The sequence below is a fragment of the Octodon degus genome, unplaced genomic scaffold (assembly GCF_000260255.1).
Source record: "Octodon degus isolate 3935 unplaced genomic scaffold, OctDeg1.0 scaffold00194, whole genome shotgun sequence".
Lineage (NCBI taxonomy): Eukaryota > Metazoa > Chordata > Mammalia > Rodentia > Octodontidae > Octodon > Octodon degus.
In genome coordinates this window covers 955,624-975,444 of record NW_004524770.1, presented here as the reverse complement: position 1 = coordinate 975,444, position 19,821 = coordinate 955,624, and the positions used below count along the sequence as shown (strand labels likewise).

At 61.8% G+C, this 19,821-nt stretch overlaps 1 protein-coding gene across 1 annotated transcript; it reads right to left on the bottom strand.

The window, feature by feature from the left end:
* Positions 1–2,188: 2,188 nt before the first annotated feature.
* Chrna4 (cholinergic receptor nicotinic alpha 4 subunit) lies at positions 2,189–15,526 on the bottom strand. The gene is made up of 7 exons (XM_023704300.1): positions 15,448–15,526; positions 14,670–14,701; positions 13,966–14,100; positions 11,511–11,555; positions 11,328–11,437; positions 5,943–7,317; positions 2,189–2,572 (listed from the first exon to the last, which is right to left on the bottom strand). The coding sequence occupies exons 1-7, from the start codon at positions 15,524–15,526 to the stop codon at positions 2,447–2,449; spliced, it is 1,902 nt and encodes a 633-aa protein (XP_023560068.1). The 3' UTR covers positions 2,189–2,446.
* Positions 15,527–19,821: the final 4,295 nt, after the last annotated feature.

The window sequence follows — 19,821 nt, the reverse complement described above, 5'->3', positions numbered from 1 at the left end:
GACACTGCAGCAGGCTCGAGGCATGGAGGTGGCCTCCAGGGGCTTTCTAGGGGCCCCGTTGGCCTGGGGGCAGGGCAGCATCGGCCAGCGTGAGTTGGCGGTGGGCTCCAGGCAAGCACTGTACCCCAGGGACTGGGCCAGTGCTGTCCTCTGAAGCCCCCCAAGATGTAGAACATTAAAATGTACAGAAAATAAAGAGATGCAGTTAGACACAAGGAGAAATGGGAACGTGCGCAGAGACGGACACACACACCGTACCTTGGTCCACAATGACAGCGGCCAGAAGCAAAGCCCACGGATCAACACACGGAGACTCAGTTTATTCAGACAGAACACTGCTCAGCAACTAAGAACCCAGACGCGGCACAGCAATGAGCTACGGGGCACACAGCACGATGAATGTCGACACCGTCATGCTGGATGAAAAAGCCGCATGCGAAGGCTCTGATGCGCCATCCTCGCCCAGCTGCAGGGCCTGGTGCTGCTGGGCTCAGGCAGTCAGGTCAGAGCGGCTGTAGGCCCCAGAGGGGAGGACAGAGGCCTGGGAGCACCGGGGGTGGCGCCCATGCCCCGGAAGGTGGGGGGCAGTGCTGTCCTCTTTTTTTTTTAACACTCACTGGACCAAAGGACTCTGTTCATGCATTTTTCCATAAGTAAACTTTACCTCACTTACAAATCAACATGGGGAGAAATATAGGAAGCCGGGTGCGAGGGACACAGCCGTGCTCTCCTTTCCTAGAGTCTCTGGGCAGCAGGGGAGCTGCCTGGCAGGAGGACCCTGGCTACTCACTTGTCCTGACCCAGAAAAGAACATCTGCAGCTGCTCTGCCTCGGGGCTCCACAGCTGCCCACACATCTGTCAGCTGGAGCTGCTTACGCAACTCAGATCTTGGCGCTCACATCTGAAATTTGCGTCCTCTGTGCCCCTCCCGGGCTGTTCCCCCAACCCCCAGATGAGTGAACTCACCCACCTGGGATCCCCGGCAATGCCCTGGGAGCCCTGGGGGTCAGGTTCTGGGAGGTTGGCACCAGTGCAGACCTTGCTTGGCGGGCTTGGGGGGCCGGGGGACTCGGTGCTTCTGGACAGTGCAGAGGCCCAAGGATGCCACACCTCCCACAACTCAGGATCCCCTTTCCACGTGGACCCAGGGGTGTCTGCAGGTAAAGGAATGGGTGGCACTAGCCCTAGGTGGCTGCTCCGTCCTGACGTCACTGTCCAGCAGAGAGAGCAGCAATCTTTGGTGGCAGCTGCCTTGTCAGCCGGTGAGAGGCATACAACAGCTGCAGGCCAAGTTCTTCCCTCAACTCTCCCAAGTACCTCCTGCCCCTGGCAAGACTTCAGCTCAGGGCAGGGGTGAGAGGACCACAGAAGCTGAGCCACCTGGCTCGTGCACAGAGGACCAGGGCTGAGCCACTGCTCAGGGAGACGCCTCCAAGCCCGGCCCCCAGATGCATGGGACTGCTGCCCGGTGGGGGTACCACCTCAGCCCCCACACTTCTGGACAAGCCAGGAGGCTGGGTAAGGTCACCTCTTGGTCTGAGGCCTTTACAGGACAAATCGGAGGGCTCTGGGCTCTGGCCTGTCTGGAAGCCCTGGGGGTCCCTGGTCCCATAACAGGGCCTGGGCTCCTTCCACGCCTTCTGCCTAAAGCCCCAGGATGCGCTGAGGGGGCCCATGGTCTAACCTCAGGGACTGTGACAGGAAACCCACCCTGTGGTCTGTCATGCCCAATGGGCTGCCAGGCTGTAAACAGTGGGCGTGACAGAAGAGAGCCCCGAGGGACTTGAGCCAGCTTGGGGTTCCCCACAGGGAAATCCCAAAACAAGTGCCCTCAGGGCTGTGGGCTTCCTGGGCCTGGACGCACTTGTCACAGGTCCCCAGAGCCTGGACTCTCTGGCCTGGCTGCACTGAAGCCTGAGGGAGGCTGCCCACATGCTAAGGAAGCGTGGTGCTCGGTCCTCAGTAACAAAATGAACCACCTGGTTCTCCCCGGTGGGCGCGGCTAGGCGAAGCCGGCACAGCATGGGGTGTTACTTGGACTGCTAGATCCCGAGGAAACAAGGGGGAGGGAATGAAAGGGGACAGAGCCTCATGGCACTGTGACAGGATGCTCACCGGGCAGCTGAGCGGCTCAGGCCTTCTTCAGATCAGGAGGGCCAAGAGCCATGTGCTCTGGAGAAACTTTAATGGGGCCTCACCGTGACACTGCCCTGTGGACAGAACAATCCCACGCCAGCCCCCTGTTCCCTCCCTGGCAACTGCATGACAGAGCCAGTACCCAACCCCAGCTCCCTTGGGAGGCAGTGGCTCTTTCCAAGGCTGTCTCACAGCAGGTATGGAGAGGGGGGACAAAAAATGGCCTGCCCCACGGAGTTGGTGGTTCAGGGACAAGCAGGCCCGGCCCTGCCGCATCCTGTAGGTGCCTGGGCCACACCAGCGCCATCCCTAGATCATGCCAGCCAGCCAGGGTGGCAGGAACAGGCCCACAGTGCCCAGCAGGCAGACGATGACGAACATCCACAGGAAGATGCGGTCGATGACCATGGCCACGTACTTCCAGTCCTCCTTCACCTGCAGACACAGACACAGTCAGCCCCAGCCCTCGGCCTCACAGCAACCAGGCGCTTCTGGAGACTTCCAGCAGGAACCCGCTGCAAGCACACCTACACACACCTGTACACACCCTGAGCACACATCTGCACCGAGGTGATGAACAAGTGGGGGGAGCACACCCAGATGACTGTCCAGCTGATGCTGAAAGAGCCAGTGCCTCGGCACGGTACAGCTGCTGCAGGGCCCAGGCGTGGAAGCCCCAAGTAGGGCAGCCAGGCGTCGAGAGCTGCAGGAAAGGCACTCGTGTGGGGGGTCCCTGGATTTGGAGGGAGCAGAGCTCCCTCGGGCTCACAGGAAACTGGGGACTCACACTGCTGCTTGAGGGCAAAGGAGGCAGAGACTGCCACTTGGGAGGGCTGTGTGGCTGCCCCATGACCCCTGGCCTCCACTGACTAACACTGGGAGAAAGACCGTGGAGGAGTCTACCTCTTCACTGCACAGACAGAGAAAGTGGAAACAGATGGAGAGCTGACCCCACCAGCCTGGGCTATGAGGGAGCAGGTGGGGACTGCTGGGTGGCATGCCAATGCCCAAGGAGCCCCCAGGGCAAGTGAGGTCCCAAGACCCAGGGCCGTGGCCTGACTGCCCGCACACTCCCTGCGCCAGGTGAGTGCTCACGGCTCGGCACACACAGGACCTGGAGCAGGTCTACACAAGGCAGGCCGCCGAGTGACAGCCCCATGGCAACGGTGCAGCGTTGTTGGGGCAGAGGGTGGACTACAGCAGCAGACATGCATGAAGCCCCATCTGCCTCGCTCGGTCCCCACCTACACTGTCCAGCGACACGTGGAATGAGGAAGCATGGGCAACGGAGGGAGGGGCTACACCTCTGAGAAAGCAGACCCCAGCCCAGGCGCCTGCCTCTGCCAGGGGCTAATGCAGGGCAGCCACTTCCCCCATGAGACCGCAGAGCAAAGATCCCGGGGAGACTGAAGTGTTTTCTGGCTAGGGCTGGGGCTAGCAAGCCCCTGGGAGACACCTCTGCCCATGGCCCTGGCCTCAGTGTTCTGCAGCCCAAGGCTGCTGCAGGCCCTGCTCTGCTGTCTGTCCTGTGTGGTGGTCAGCTGCCTGGAAGAGCCGGGGACAGCCACCAGGCTTGACTGGAGCTGTCTTCAGGATGGGCCCAGGGGACGGCAGGCTGGTGGGTAGGAGCATCCGGAAGAGGAGGCAGCAAATGCCAGCTCTGGCCAGCAGAGGAATGAGCAGACCTGGCAGCCTGGGACAAGGACAGCACTGGCTTCCCAGCGTGGGGGCACCTGTCCTAATTTTTCAAGGCAGTCTCAGGCATCCTGATGGTTCTAAACCAAACCTGCATGGCTGTGCTTACTTGCAGAAAGCCTCAGAGTGAACATGGTCACTTCTAAATAAAAAGCCCCCTGGAACTCCTGTTCAGGAGGGGCAGAGCAGCAGACTTGCCGGGCTCCTTCTGATGCCTTGAACTCTTTGCCCGAGCCTGGTGCTCAGCCCATCCTGAGAGGAGCAGGCGACCAAGTAGAGGCTTCCTGCTGTCCAGTGCTCCACCGCCGGTGCTGCGCCCCAGAAGCGGAACCAGGTCAGCATCAGCAGATGAGAGCGGAGGGGCCCGCAAGCTCCAGCTCCCTTGCTCTGAGCTGGCAACAAGCCAGGTTCATGAAGATTCTGATTAAATTTCTGATGGCATTAGTGGAACTCAGCAGTTGTTAAGGCTTGTGTCTGGATGTCCCCCCACCAAAGCCACATGCCGTGCGTGGGGGGTTGAGCTTTTCACAGGTGGCTGAGTCTAGAGTTCATGATTGTTTCATGGCCCAGCACTGGATTAAGGGTATGCGTGCTTGCTTGGCCTCGGGTAGGTAGCCTGCATACTGTACAAGGGACAGAAAGAGGCTCGTTCCTTCTCACTCTCGTTGCACTTGCTGTCTTCTGCTGCCACGAACTGTTGCCCCTCTGCTGTGTGCCACCCTACCTCAGGGGCGGCTGAGCATGGCCGGAAACCTCCCAAGGTATTTTGTCTCCGCAATGAGAGAACAGTGAGACAGCAGCCCAATCACACGCACCCAGGAGCTGCAGCCAAACAAGCCCCAGAGCCGCACCTCTCCAGGCAGGTCTGTATAGCCCAGAACTTTCTGGAAAATTCCAGAATAGGTTCACAGCTTCTTGAGACTCAGTGGGCTGACTCAAAGGGGCCACAACTCACTTCCTGGGGTGTGAGCATCAGCCCCCCTTCTTCCGGGCTTTCACTCAACTCCAGGATGTAAATGTCTGACAGCTGGGGGGTGAGCCCAGGAGGGGCCCTTGGGCTGGGGAGGAGAGCTGGCAAGCATCTGAGAGTCCTGGGGGGACCACAGCAGCAGGGACGTGGCAGGTGCCAGGCCAGGGCAGGGTCACTGCGGAGGATGGGTGCTGAATCGGTGTAAATGCAGCTGACGTGGCAGAGGCCCCAGGCCAGGCAGGACCTAGCTCCCCCCCCACGGGCCCCCAGCAGGCAGAGTCCACCACGTGGCCAGCAGCCCTGCCAGCCCTGCAGGGTCCTGAGTTCCAGCCTGATCTGAGCCAGGAGCCCAACCCTGGAGGCCCCCACACGGGAAAGGCTGGCAGCATTACAGAAGGAAAGCAGGTGATACCAGGGACGGGCTGAGGCAGTGCTGACCCGGAGCTGCACCCCCTGCCTTCAGGAGCCTAAGCTGCATGCCTGCCTCAGAGGGACACGGCCGGGCCTCAAGGCCCAGTCACTCTCAGGCTGAGACTGAGCACGAGAAGCGGGTGGGGGTCCTGGCCAAGGCCTGCACTCTGGAGTCCCCCAGATCTCCCAGGGCCGTGAGCTGGGGCCATGACTCTGCAGCTCCTCTCCCCGGCTTGGCCATGCGCCTTTGTGTCCCAGCGCTTTCCTCTCTGCAGCCTCAAAGATCATCTAGCCCTGCCCTCGGCCTCTGTCAGCCCCAGTCCTCTGTCTGAGGCCGTGACACCTTGTCCCAGCCAGGCTGGAGCCCCCAGCAAGCTGCGCGAGCCAGAAATGCCTGTGTTTAGGGGAAGGCACACGTGGACCCAGCCCTCCCCTGAGGCAAGGGTGGCAGGAGATCCCAGTGTTCAACCGCAGCCTGAATCCTGCAGAGAAGACCTGTGCTTATGCTGGTGCTAGTGGCCACCCTCACCCTGCCACCCGCCAGGACTCCTGAGGCCCAGCAAAGTGGTGTCATCTTGGTCCTGTGCTGCCACCAGCTACTCGGGGACACCTGTCCTGTTTATCCCCAGCTTGTCTCCGTGACTCCAGCTGAGTGGCCAGAGACAGAGGGCATCTTATTGGCCCTTTGGGCGGGGGCACCTCCCATATACAGCCACGGGCCCGACTCACCGAGAAATCTGAGTCCTCTGCCTTCAGGTGATCAGCAATGTACTGGACACCCTCAACTGCCCGAGTCAGGGCAGGTGACAGGGATAGGTGCTGGGGTGGCACTGTGGTGCCGCGGGCCTTGAGCACAGTGACCGGGGACACCACCGGTGGCTCCTTCTTACATGTGCACTTGCAGGGAGAGGGCTGGTCTGGGGGCAGCTCAGCTGGGGGGGTCTTCAGAGAGGTGGGGGAGTCTGCCGTCGGGCTGCCAGCCTGCGAGGTAGCTCCATCCCGGGGTCCGCAGTACTGGATGCTCCGAGATCGGCACCGGACGCTGCCTTCTGCCGCTTCATGGGGGCTGCGCACGTGCTGGACGCTCAGGGACCTGGCTTTGGTGAGCCCTGAGGCCCCAGTGCTGCTGGGTGGGGGGCAGGGCTTAGGTGAAGGGCAGGGGCTGCCCTTCTCAGCCCCTGGGGTCTGCAGAGCAGGCGCCTGGCCAGAGGGTGACTTGCAGGAAGGCTGAGCTTCCACCGGTTTCTCCGGAGGGACACTGAAGGATGGGACGGGAGATGAACCCTGGCTGCGGGAGCCACTAGGGATGCCAGGTGCCCCCTCAGGCTCAGGCCAGAAGCGTGGGGTGCTGGCCATCTTGTGCATCGACTCGATGAGCCGCCGGCAGTTGTCCTTGACCACGGAAGGCCGCTGCATGAAGAGCAGGCGTGGCACAATGTCCAGGAAGACCCTGCGCACCCAGGCAGGCATGGTGTGCGTGCGCGGCGAGCGGTGGTGTACGTTGAGCACGAAGACGGTGATGATGATGGAGAGCGTGACGAAGATCATGGTGAAGAGCAGGTACTCGCCGATGAGCGGGATGACCAGTGAGGTGGACGGGATGATCTCGGTGATGAGCAGCAGGAAGACGGTGAGCGACAGCAGCACAGAGATGCACAGCGTGATCTTCTCGCCGCAGTCTGACGGCAGGTAGAAGACCAGCACCGTGAGGCAGGAGATGAGCAGGCACGGGATGATGAGGTTGATGGTGTAGAAGAGCGGCAGGCGCCGGATGATGAAGGCGTAGGTGATGTCGGGGTAGATCTCGGCGCAGCACTCGTACTTCCGCGTGTTGTAGGTGCCCACGGCGTCCACGATGACCCACTCCCCGCTCTCCCAGAAGTCCAGCTGATCCACACGGCTGTGCATGCTCACCAGGTCGATCTTGGCCTTGTCGTAGGTCCAGGACCCGAACTTCATGGTGCAGTTCTGCTGGTCGAAGGGGAAGAAGGTGACATCGATGCTGCAGGAGCTCTTGTAGATGGCGGGTGGTGTCCACTGCACCCGCCCGTCGTGGAACAGGTGGGCCTTAGTCAGGTGAGTAACCGCGAAGTCCCCATCCGCACTGCAGGAAGGAGGGGAGTGGGGTGAGGCCCACACACCCCCGCACCCCGACATCCTCCCAGCACCTCCACGTCAACATCCACCAAGAGAGACCCACATCCTCCATGGCAGACTACTGGCCACAGGCCACGGGGAGGGGGCACATGGCCCTGCAAGCCTCGGGTTATCACCAAAGTTGAGGTGGCAGCTTTGTGGTTCAGAGAGTGCAGGAGGGACAGCCACACCTGCCACACTGTGTTGTGTCACCCTGCTGGTGACAGCTGTCATCCTTCAGGGCAGAGATGTGAGCCCAGTCTCAAGCCCTTGCTTCCAAGGCTCCTGGCACACCCCCACACATGTACCTCTGAAGGGTGCCGAGTCATACCAGCGCCTTTGCCCTCTGAGGTGTCCCAGACACTGTGGGGACTTTACCTAGCAACCATCCTGCTGGCTGACACTCGAGGGTGGCAAGCACCGGGTGCCATGTCCTGGTGCTGGTGCCAACGGTGCCGTGCACCAGTGGGCAGCCTGGAGGTCACAGGAGGGGGCCCTGCGCAGGGTGTACGTGTGTCCACCGGGGAGGGCCTGGGCCCCCATCTGCCCAGGAGCAGGGTGCCACGCTCAGCAGGGGTGTGATCCCAGCCTGCACACACTGCTGCCTCGTGAGGGGGGTGACAGGAGTGGGCAGCTGCCCAGCAGGCTTCTCCTGGGACAGACGTATGGACGCCGCATGGCTAAGCTTCACCAGGCACGCCAAGCTCTGCCACATGTTCTGCAGGCCCCACTCGCCCCTCCTGGGCCCCAGCACACACCAGGTGGGTAGACAAGCCCACTGCCCTGCAGCAGGCCTCTGTCCTACCCACAGGAGCCCCAGACTCAGCATAGCACCCACCTCCCCCCGGGAAGTGCACTCGCTCCCTGGCAACCCCAGGGACTCAGGACAGGGAGAGGCTGCTGCAGCCCCAGAGGCAAGCACGCTGCTAGGTGGCCTGGGGTGACACAGGGTTGGCTCGAACAGGAGCTGCCTGATTTGGGGGCCAGCGTCTCAGCCTCTCCCGGTACTTTGGGAGTATCAGTGTCCTGTCCAGAGGCAGGGGCCAGCAATAGGGCAAGGGCCTGCTATCCTGGTGGGTGGAGCCCCCAGCCCTGACCTATGGGCTCCACAGTATGTATGTGCCTCAACTGCCTGCTGTGGGAACTCGGGAACCCCAGCCAGCAGCCCCACCAAGCCCTGCCCTGCCTGCCCTGCTCCTGGTCGGCTCCGCTTTCCTCCACACTTTTGTCACCTGAAATGAACAACCTGGTCTTCATGCCACATGTACCCTGTGCAGCCTAGGCTCCCTTGTCCCACTCTCCAGCTTCAGTTTCCATCAAGGCCCAGGCTGCCCACCCTGATGCCAGTCTGGCAGCCACAGAGCAGCAGGGGCAGCAGTAGGGCCGGGCCGGTCTGGACCAGTCCTGGCAGCCTTAATCTGCATGCAGATAGGAGCACTTAATGAGCACTGAGGCCTGATTAACTTCCCCATTAAAGGCGCCAGGATGCACCCACCAATCCCCACATGCCCAAGCCACACATGGCCTGTCTGCTGGGCCACTAGGGCCCTCTGCACCCGCCTTCTCCCTCCTCTGTCCTCAAGACTTGGCTCGAAGGTCCTCAGGCAGAAGGGACCCAGCACCCGCCATCAGGGCCAGACCCGTCACAGGGTCTGGCAGGAGGGCCAGGAGCGGGCTTCCCTGCCTCCTTGGAGACCTTCTCTCCCCTCAGGCAGCACACGTGGGAAAGTCTCGGGTGCAGCCCCGTGTGAGCTCCAGGCAGCACCCTGGCATGAGCCGAGTCCTCCTCAGACCCCATCGGGAGGGCAGCGGGTGGGGCTGGCAGTGTGAGCTTGTATGGAGTCAGCTGGAGCCAGTGGAGGGGGCTCTGAGCTCCTGGGCTGTACCCAGGGGCCGGGTGTGGCCAAGCGAGCTGAGGCTGGCTCTGCTAGGCGACTGCAGCTGTCCGACCTTTTGCAGGATGTTTGCTGAGCCAGGATTCACTCACTTGCAGTGAGAAGAGTTGAGCTTTGCCTGAGGGGAAGGCTTTGAGTTTTGGAGCGCTGGGGTTGGGGGAAAGAAGCAAAGAAGAACCAATCCACACTGGCTGAGCTGTGTGGTGAGACCCGCCCCCGCGCCCGCCCACCCACCCGAGGGAGCCTCGGCTTCCATGACTTCCATGCCGAAGCAGGCTGCACCCGGAGCCTCATTGGGATGCGTGTGCAGGGCTGCTGTGGCGTGGCTCCCAGAGATGCCGCGGACACACAGTGAGGCAAGCCTGTGGCTGGCCCAGGACAAGTCTAGAGCCTGGAGACTGCGTCAGCGGAGACCTTGGGACGTGGGCTCAGTGACCTTGGGGTGCTGCTCAGCGGCAGGGAGAATCCCCAGTGTCCCCGGGGCTGTGCAGAGGACGCTGGAGGGGCCTGCAGAGTTCCAGCGCCACTCGAAGCAGCTCTTGCTTCTTTGTTCTTCCATGGGTGCCCAGGGCATGGCCCTGAAGAGTGATGGGAGGACCCTACCCCCAGACTGCAGCTTCCGGGGAGTCGCCTGGCAACCACTCTGAGGGAGCCCTTCAGAGGAGCTCAGAGTGTCCAGTCCCACATTCCTCGAGGCCAAGAAGCCCAGGGCAGGAGCGTTTGGGGTGGAGCTGCTGGCGGGGACCAGCACGCCTGTCCTGGACCTGCTGCAGTGCAGAGGTGCAGTGAGCCCTTCTGCCCACCCGCCAGCATCAGGAGGACTTCTGGCTCTGGCCTTGGGGCCCGATCTCATGGGAGCCCCTAGACTGTGGGGCCTCCCCTGCCAAGCAGCAGGGTTCAGCCTTGGCCAGCAGCTGACTGGCCCTACGTGCTGGCCCCACTCTCTCCCTCCCGAGTCCTGGGGCTCAGACCTGCTTCTCTCCCCACCCGCTCCCACCAGGGCCAGTCGTCCGGCCCAGGGCAAACTGCTCAGCACTGCAGGGTGGGGCTGGGGCTGTGAAGACCTTAGGGCTCGTGCACAGACCGGGCAGTTGCCAAGGGCCTCCTGAAGGGAAAAGCAGCGGCCGCAGCTGTCCTACCGCCACTGGCCGCCTTCCCCGAACGCCTCCTGGGGAGCCAGCCGAGCCCTTTCACAGGCCAAGGCTGCCGCCCGGCCTTACAGGGCTCAGTTAAGTGGCAAGTGGCACCCAATCGTTCCTAATCAAATAGGGATGTTTGTAGGTCAGGCGGATGCCCTGGGGCCTGGAGGGGGCTGTGGGCAGATGGTCAGTGCCAGGAAGACAAGGGGGCTTCCATTTTCTCCATTTGTGAGTGCTGCAAGAGCTGCCGCCACCTGGGGCCCGAGTTGGAAAGCTGTCCCTGGGCGGATTCAGCTTAGAAAGTCTGGCTGCTACACCTCAGGACCTGTGGTCCAAACCCTGGTGAGGGTCCACGGGACAAGCTGGAGCAGCCACACCTTGCCAGGTCAACCCCTGGAAACCCATTCTGGCCCCCAGGTACAGCGAACCATCTTTGGAACAGATCTCAGCTCATCTCCTCAGGAGCTGATGACAGCTTACTTTACTTGGAAGCACAGTGCACTGGGATTGCTGACGGGCACAGTGCCCACCTGTGGGGCACAGCCAAGGGAACAGCCACTCTGGGGCCTCCGCCCCACCTCCCAGAGTACTCTGCAGCTTCCTGTTTTCTCCAGAAGGTGGCCTCTGACAGGAGTCTGGGTGTGAAGGTCACTCCAGTGAAAGGGAAGCAGCCCCCGAGCCTGTGAGCTCACACGTGGGCGTGGATGGGGCAGAGGTACAGCCCCCCATCCTGCCCGCAGGAGGGAGGCTGGCAGGAACCAAGAGGAGATTCCCTCTGTGCAGGACCAGTGTGGGTAGGCAGGGTCCAGGCTGCTCCAGCTGTGACCGCTCAGACCTCAGTGCTCCGACATCCTCAAATTCCTTGCTGCCCAAGGGCCTCGGCCACAGGCGCAGGATCCTCCCTGATGGGCCCAGCCCTGCCCCCCAAACCTCCCAGGGCTCACTTGTTATAGAGGACGATGTCTGGCCTCCAGATGAGCTCGGAGGGAATGCGGATGGAGGTGACGTTCTCGTAGTCCCTGGGGTCCCAGCGCAGCTTGTAGTCATACCACTCCTGGTTGGACAGACAGCCGTGGGGTGAGAAGGGGACCTGGGAGAGGGTGGGGGTGGGCCAGGCCCCCGCTCACCTGCTTCACCCACACGTTCGTTGTCATCATCTGGTTCTTCTCATCCTAGGACACAAGCAAGAAGGCGGCTTGAGACCGCCCCAGGGGGCATCACCTCCACGGGCCTTCAGTTTCCCACTCACAGCCGTGGCAAACATGGCCACCGTGGACCTCAGAGAGCAGGCACGCCACCCCTGGAGGCACCCAAGCCCAGGACAGTGGCCCGAGAGCCCTACAAAGTTTCTTTCCCAGAAAGACTCTGGGGCCAAGTTCCCTGACTCCAGTGGCCTCCCCCGCTGCTGTTGGCTGGGTGCCTTCCCAGATACCCTGAGAGCCCGTGCTGCTCCCTCCCAGCTCTGGGGCAGGGACAGTGGGGGGTCTGCTGCCCAGCCTCAGCATAGCTGTGCCCTGTTCTGTGCGTATGGCTCGACCCCAACAGCAAGGTCCCTGCACAACCACGCTCCCACGTGACCCCACGTCAGGAGGCAGGGAGAACTTTTCCCTCCCCCACAGAGGCTCCAGAGTCCTCAGAACACGCTTCATGGTGGCCGTGCCAGGCCTCCTGTGAGCCATCTCTCCAGATCAGTGGCCAGCTGTCAGTCCCCAGGTGTCCTTGGAGCCAGCAGACACAGAGACTCAGCAGCAGGTCAGGAAACCGCTGGGGATTCCATGGCCTCCTCTGTAGCTGGCACCAGGGTGTGAATTCACACATGCAGTACAGAGGCATGCGGTACACAGACACACCTACACAGACATGCAGTACACACATGTGGTACACAGGCATGCATATACAGGCATGTGGTACACACGCATGCAGTCCACAGGCATGCGGTCCACACACAGAGACCCAGGAGGCCCAGGAGTCTGCTCCAAAATGCTCAGTCAGCAGGCCCAGGGCCTGACAAGCAGGGTGGGTCAGACGCAAGGAGGCCTCTCCACCCAGAAGCTCAGCCACAGGCTCCAGCCCGACACACTATGTCAGCACACAGGGGCCGAGCGGTCCCATTCAGCTCAGTGCTGGGAGCCATGGCCCTCCTGGGGTCTTGGTAGTGCTCTGGACCGCAGTATTTCCTGTGATTCTGTGGCCCAGGGGGTGCACGGGGAGCCCTGACAGGCGTGGCGGTGGGGACAGACCTGGAGCTTGAGCTGCGGCCAGCAGTGCCTCTGGCAGCCACCACTTTGCATCCATATTTGCAAACCTTGGCAGGGCTGACACCGTGCTTTATCCTGTGGCTAGGCCCAGCCAGGGACACTTCAGGAGCGTTCAAGGGCTACTTCCAGGATACCACAGGGCAGGAGTCTGAGTGTCAGCTCAGAACACGGCTCCCAGTCGGGGTCTGTGTCCATCCCATGCAGGCCAGGAGTCACACCTTCTAATGCACAGCCAGCCCACATCTGATAGGGCACGGAGGGCCACACACTGGCAAAGCCAGGCAGGGGCCAGAATCCCACACACTAGCAGCCCCTCCTTGGGGCTGTGGCAGCCCTTCAGTGGCTGGCTACCCCTGCCCAGATTCTGGCTCCATCCCTGCGCCTAGCAAGCTGGACTTCACAGTGGGGCTGGAGCCGGCTGGATCTCCATACAAAAACTCAAGCCCTTCTAATGGGATGGCCATGTCCCCCTTCAAGTGGCAAGGCCCTGGCCTCTCCCTTCCTCCCTCCCTCCCTCCCTCCTCCCTCCCTCCTCCCTCCCTCCAAGCTGCCAGAGCCCACATTCCAAGGCCTAGCATGACAGACAGGATGTTGGGTGCTGCTGTAGCGCAGCAGGACCCCCAGGCTGTGCAATGGCACCCAGCCAGTGACCTCAAAGGTTGGTTCCACTCCCAGAAGAACAGCTGAGCCTGGCTAGGAAATGCTCAGTGCCCGACCGTGCTTACCTGCCATACACAAGGCCCTGGGTCTCCTGTAGCTTGTGTCTAGGGGCTGTGGTATAGTCCCCAGTTGCTCCCCTGACCGGGCTCCTCACACTCTGGCTCACGCTGCAGGGGCCCCTTGCTGGACCCTCCATGCCCTCCCAGCAGCCTTCTTGGGCTTTCACCAGGAACATCCACAAAGCCTAGGACTCATCCAGACCCCACAACCAGATCATCAGATGCCCAGGAGCCTCTGGGACCCGTTGCTGGTCAGAGGAATCATGAGGGTGCAACAATGCCACCCCACCCTAGTGCCACAGGTAAAGCCCTGCAGCTTGACTGCGCAAGGCTGTGGCACTGCCCTCCCTGTCCAAGGAGGTGTCTTCCATTCTTGGCTCCTGAAGATGCCAGGGATGAAAGCCTGGTCAGCTAGTTTTCCTCTACAGGGCAGGAAAGGCAGGGCTGTCAGAAAAATCCACCTGCTTGGCTCACTCTGGTCAGCCTGTCATGGCCAGACATATGGCCATGAATGCTCCAAGAGGCAAATTGTCCTCTGCTTGTCCCAGCTGCTCTCCTACTGGCCCTTCCCTGCAGAGTTCTGCAGTCTCCATGCCCACACCTACCACGTCAATGAGCTGGGCAATGGACAGGCCGAAGCGAACAAGGACCACATCGGAGATGTTGGCCACTGGCCGGGACCACTTGTTGTAGCCAGAGAAGAGGGTCTTCAGAAGCCGTTCCTCTGCGTGAGCCCTGGTCTCCACGTGGCTGTGCACTGTGGGAGACAGGCAGGCATCTCAGTGCACACGGGCCTCCTCCACTAGCATACCCGGCCCCTGCCATAGCCTTCCTCAGTGCCTCACATGCCCCACCCCCCAAGACTAGCGCACGGCTGCCCCTCAGGGCTACACTCGGGCCGTTTCTCTGCCTCCGAACTTAACTTCCTCAGAGAAGCCTTTCCAAAGCCCTTGAGTGCGGTCAGGCCTGCCTAGCACCCTGCACCTCACCACAAAACCAGACAATGGGTCCAGCATGGGTGCAGTAAGAGCTGCCTCTCTGCAGCAGATGGTGATGGCCGAGGGAAAGGCTGGGCTACAGTGACCAGCAGAGACAAAGGACAAGAGGTGACCGCAGCATGGGGACAGCAGAAGCAGAGATGGGGGCAAAGATCCTGCTCCAGGAGCCTCTTCCCTGCAGCTGCAGGGAACCTGAGTTACTGCACACAGGAAGCTGTGCTGGCAGGGAGTGGGGGGCAGTGCTGCCCCAACAGGGGCCCAGAAGCCTGGCGACCTGTGTTCCTGGGCACACACATGGTGCCTTCCCGGACACCCTGCTGGGCTTCCAGGGCGGGGAGGGGAGCTTCTCTGCCAGCCTATCTGTGTCCCCTTGGAGGGCTACCCTGCCTCTGGGTGGCTTCACCACGGAAGAGGACAACCCTGCTCCCTGCTGGATCTGCTCACTTGAGAGCCACTCATTGCTCTTAGACGCCTGGGGTGCGCGCTCCACCGGACTCTCTGGGTTTCCCCAGTTCATTTGGTGAGCATGGTACTGCCCTTCCTCACTGGCTGGTGAGCATGGCACGGCCTCTCCTGGCTGGCCGGTTAAATTGTGGTTGGAAGCCCCAGAAAGGGAGTGCTGCAGAGGCCGCCCGGAGAATGGGAAGAGGGGGGAGGGGGAAAAAACCTGGGGGAGCAGAAAAGGTGGGGTGGGGGCCTCCAAGGGCAGAGCAAGCTGCACCACTCTGGTCCCCTAAACCCGTAGCAGACCGGGGGTCTGCAGGTAACCTGGTGGAATGCCCCCACGGGCCCCGCGACCAGCCCGGCGGGAGGAGCTGGGTCGGCTCCAAACAGGCAGTCAGAACCCCTCCCTCTCACCCAAATCCCTCTCCCGACGTCAGCGGAGCCGAGGCTCCTTCCCAGCCGGCCGGCCGGGCTCAGCCTGCGTCGAAGGACAGCGTGCGCCTCGCGGGTGGGGGCGTCTCCGTGGCAGCCTCTCAGAGCGCATCCGCGCTTTGGCACCGCAGCCAGAGCCTCCCTTCTTCTGGCTTCGGGGTCCCAGACACCCGGACCGGCGCGAAGGGTCTAGCTCGGAGCCCCGAAACTTACCCGGCAGGAGGCCGATCCCCAGGAGCAGCAGCAGCGCGGGGAGCAGCGGGGGCGGCGCCCCAGGGCCCCCCAGCTCCATGGCGCACTGAGCGGCTCTAGACGCAGGCGGCTCCCAGTTCCCCCGCGCCCCCGCTCAGAGGCCGGCGCGCGCCCAACTTCATGCCCCGCGCCTGGCCGCGCGTCCCACGGCCCGCTCGGCTGCGCGTCCTGCAGGGTGCGGCGGCGGCGCGGGGCGGGGGCGCGAGGCTGTGGGTTCCGCGGCGCGGCCCCGCCCGGACCTGCAGCCTGCAGCGGGCGGGAGAGGAGGAGGGGGGAGGAGGAGAAAAAGGGAGGGAGAGGAGGGGGGAAAAGAGGGAGGGGAGGAGGGGGCTGGTCGCACACAGGAGGGGACTTGGACGCTGCCGTTTGTGGCTCAGGGCGGGGTGGGGGGTGGGGGGGTAGGGAGGTAAAGTTTTCTCATCCTCTAAGGCCTGATGACTTGCTCAGGTCCGACGTGGGACCCCATGGGCATTGCGTGGTGGGCAGTCCCTGCTCCCCCCGCGCAGGACAGCCCCACCCCCATCTCCAGGCCTGGATCCCAGGACACTGTACCTCGGGGCTCGGGCCCACTCCTTCACCCCAACCCGCTCCTCTCCTCAGTGTGCATGTTTGGAGTTTGGAAATCACAGGTCTTCTTTCCCAGAGAAAGTGGAGTAGAGTCCACTCCCCTGCTCTGCCACCCTCATCTGCCCTCCACCTGCAAGTATCTAGTGACTAGCCCAGGTCCCACTGCTGCTGGGGAGGGAGAGGCCCTGGTGCCCCTGCCCTGCTTCTCAAGCTCCATCTCTGAAGGTAGCCTGGAGCCCTGTGAACAGTCCTGTGAGGAGTGAGGCCAGCGGCCTTGGACCACTCTCAAGGGCAGCGGACAAAGGACAGTGAGGAGAGTCTTCGGAGAACAGACCCACGGCCTCCTCTGCAGATGCCCAGTGTGTCCCAGCCATCCCCAGAGAGGAGCTCAGCCTTCAGCGGGGACAGGGTAATGCCTGGAGAGGGGGTTCTGTGTGACTGAGCCTCTTAGAGGAGAGAGGGTAGTGAAACTTCAGACCCTCTGTGGTCCCTGCACCCCTACTGATGCCCCCCAACATGGAGGCTCTGCAACAGCTACTGAGCCACAGAAGGTGAGGCTCAAAGAAGATGGGGTGAAGCGGTTCCTGCCCCTGCAGCTTCCATGCCCCTCCCCCATGGCCAGAAAGACCCTCAGGACCCCCTTGGGCTCCCCCAACCTAATACAGATGTCAGCTTCCGTTGGTACTCCGTGCCCTCCTTGCTCCTCCCCACCAGGAATCCACAGCCCTTCTAGCCTCAGCAGGACTCACTGGGTCCCACTACCCTGGGGGCAGGACCCAAAGTCCAGCTCGCTGAATGTTCAGCCCTGAGTAGGACCAATCAGTGGTGACTTCCGCTCCCCTTGAGCGCTTCCCAGAGCTGGCCGAGCACCGCAGGTGCTGGCTCACTGGACTCCTGCACACTCAGCAGTGCCTCTTTCTTCTCTCTGCTGTACAAAGAAACAGGTGGAGAGAGGTTAGGCAACTTGTCCAAGAGCACACAACAGTACCGAGACTCCAATCCAGGCCGTCTCCAGACTTCCTGGCTCCAGCGGACCAGGCCCTGAAGGTGCCCAGGGCCTCCTGCATCATTGCAGGCATCGGGAGGTGCTCCTCCAAGACACAGACCCCTCATCGGGCCTCCCACAGAGCCAGAGCCGGCGTTCCTCAGTCCGTCATCCCTGCACGAGCCAGCTCTACCCTGGGCATCAGGGAGTCTCCAAGCAGAACTGCAGACCTGGACCAAATGCTGTCTGCAGCTAGGGTGCAGGGCAGCGTGTCTGGGCTTGGGCCCACAGAGGGGGGTTGGGCTGGTGACTCCCTCGGGGAGAGAGCAGGTCCTCCACAGCTTCACGAGGTCACTCAGAGACTCAGCAGTGCTTGCTCAGCAGTCTGCAGACCCCATCGCATCCCATTCTTCAAGCATGCGTGTGTGGGTGTGGCTGGGGGGCACTGAGCACTGAACCCCAGGCCTTCCCACAGAGCCACACCCCAGCCTTTGCTTTTATTGTCTCTTTTTGAGGTAGGGTCTTCTAAGTTCCCCAGGCTGGGCTCAAACCTTTGTTCACCCTGCCTCAGCCTCCTGGAGTACTAGGAGCACAGTCATGAGCCACAGACCCTGCCGCTTTTACTTATTAGTAAGAAGGCTGGCTGTACTCCTGGAACCCCTGTGAAGATGGCTGCTCCTGCTCTGCCTCAACAGTTGGGGCACGTAGGACAGAAACAGGGCCTCCTAGGCTCAGTGAAAGAGGCTCTGTGTCCCTCAGGTGAGGATGCCCCTGTCCTTTACTCGGGCTGTAGCTTCATCGTGTGCAATCCTCAAAGCCAGGGCCTTTCAAGTTGCTCTGGATTGGGGCAGGGAGTGAGTGTGCAGGCCCCTGGCCGAGGGTGTGCAGGAACACGGCCGCAGAACCTGGGCGTCCTCTCAGCCCATCAGGGAGCTTCCTGGGAAGTCTGTTTGAGGTCCACTGTCAGAGCTCAGGGTAGCTGCTAGGCTGCTGGTCCTGGAGGCCTCACTGGAGACTCTAGCCAGGCTTAGTCCTCCCGAGCTGGTGCAGGGCAGAGCGGAGCTGGAGCTTCCTGGACACTGCTCTTCCGTTGGCTTCCTCTAGGCTGTTTCTAGCAGAGAAAAGCACTGTGCCCAGCCTTCCGGGCTTTCTGGTGCATCCCTTGGGGTGTCCAGCCTGCACCCAGTGAGGCCTGATGTGAGGCCAGGCTGGGGTCAGCTCCGCCCTCGGGGCCTGGCCGCACAGCCCTGTGGCCGTGCTCTGACTCACACACAGCTGTCCTACCAGGGTGGCTCTCCCTGTGGATCTACTAATGCGGCGAGATTAATTGCGTCAAACTCATTAATTTGCTCAGCTGTCCCTCCCCACCTGGTGCCCGAAAACTGTCTCAGAGCTACTAATCAGGGCTCCGACTTGGGTTCTAGCTGCAGGTCCAGAAAAGAAGCCCAGCTCACCACTGTGTGGCTGCTCTGGGGAGAGTCTGGTGGCCTGCGGAGTAGCTGCTGCCCCTGGGGTGGGGTCGTGGAGCTGCCCTTCGAGTGCATCCTCCCCTGGCCTTCCAGGCTGTCCTTGCACCAGCCTCTGAGGGGAGGCTCCCCTCCCACTCCCTGCCCTTTTCCCCCTCCACCTTGGCCCAAGGACATTTCCATGGTAACCATCTGCTGGTGTAAATAGAGATTCGTGTAAAGGTGGGTGCTGGGGGAGCATCTGCTGGGTGTGAGTTCAGGCGGCACCGAGGAGCCAAGCTGGCCCCAAGAGCCGAGGCTGTGCCGGCCAGGACCTGGCCTGCATGGCCCCAGTCAGGCTTCCTTGCTGCCAGCCTCTCGGCAGGCCCTACCACAGGGAAAGACAGCCGACCCCCTCCAAGGACCCTGCACCTGGTGCGCCTCCATTCTCCTTAGCACCACCCTGCATGCACATACAGGGAGCGCCCAGCCAGTTTGCAGATGTGGTTTCTCCAACTCCCTCTACCACAAGCGTATGTTCATCTCTTCATCACCAAAATCCCTACGCAAGAGCCTGCAATGGGTGGTTGGCTGGGCTGGTGTGCATGTTGGATGTAAGGACGGATTAATAAGGAAGGGAGGGAGGGAGAGAGGGAGGGAGAGAGGGAGGGAGGGAGGGAGGAAAGGAAGGAAGGAAGGAAGGAAGGAAGGAAGGAAGGAAGGAAGGAAGGAAGGAAGGAGCACATGTGCAGACCCTGGGCAGGGGATAAGAGGTGTAGCAGAGCCCAGGATGGAAGAGGCGGAGGCAACCCCACGGCTGGCCAGGAGGGAGTGAGGCCAGGCTCGGGGTCAGTGCTGTCCACTGTCCCAGAATTCAGTTCCCTGTCTGATTACACCCTGGGTCAGAGCCCTTTAGTACCACACAGGCCAGCACGCCACACTGTAGGCTCTTCCTGATGGGAAGGAGACCTCAGAGACTCACTCGCCCAGCCTCCCCCTGCTTTCTCCAGCAAAAGCTTTAGGAACTGTGTGGTGCCCTGGGATCAAGAGGGCGGGCCTTCCTCCACAGACAGTGCCTTCGGCAGTGCCCTCCTCCCCGACTGCTGGTACTTCCACCCAGGTGCCCTCCAGCAAAGGGTAGCGGGGGCATGAGGAAGAGTCAGCCCCAAGTCTCCACCTTTCCAAGCACCAGTTTGGACAAAGCAGATGTTTTCCCTGTGGAACACAGGGCCAGTATCACAGAAGAGGCTCCGTCTGGGCCTTTGCAACACTCCAACAGTCACCCAACTTCTGGCTGAGGCCCAGAGGCTGACCCGGGCCCAGGGCCATGGTGAACCT

Coding starts and splice junctions, on each gene's coding strand:
- Chrna4 (XM_023704300.1), bottom strand. CDS start 15,526: ATGGAGCTGGGGGGCCCTGGGGCGCCGCCCCCGCTGCTCCCCGCGCTG. Junction 7,318..11,327: donor GACATCGTCCTCTATAACAA/GTGAGCCCTGGG, acceptor TCCTTCCTGCAG/TGCGGATGGGGACTTCGCGG. Junction 2,573..5,942: donor CAGAGGACTCAGATTTCTCG/GTGAGTCGGGCC, acceptor CTGTGTCTGCAG/GTGAAGGAGGACTGGAAGTA.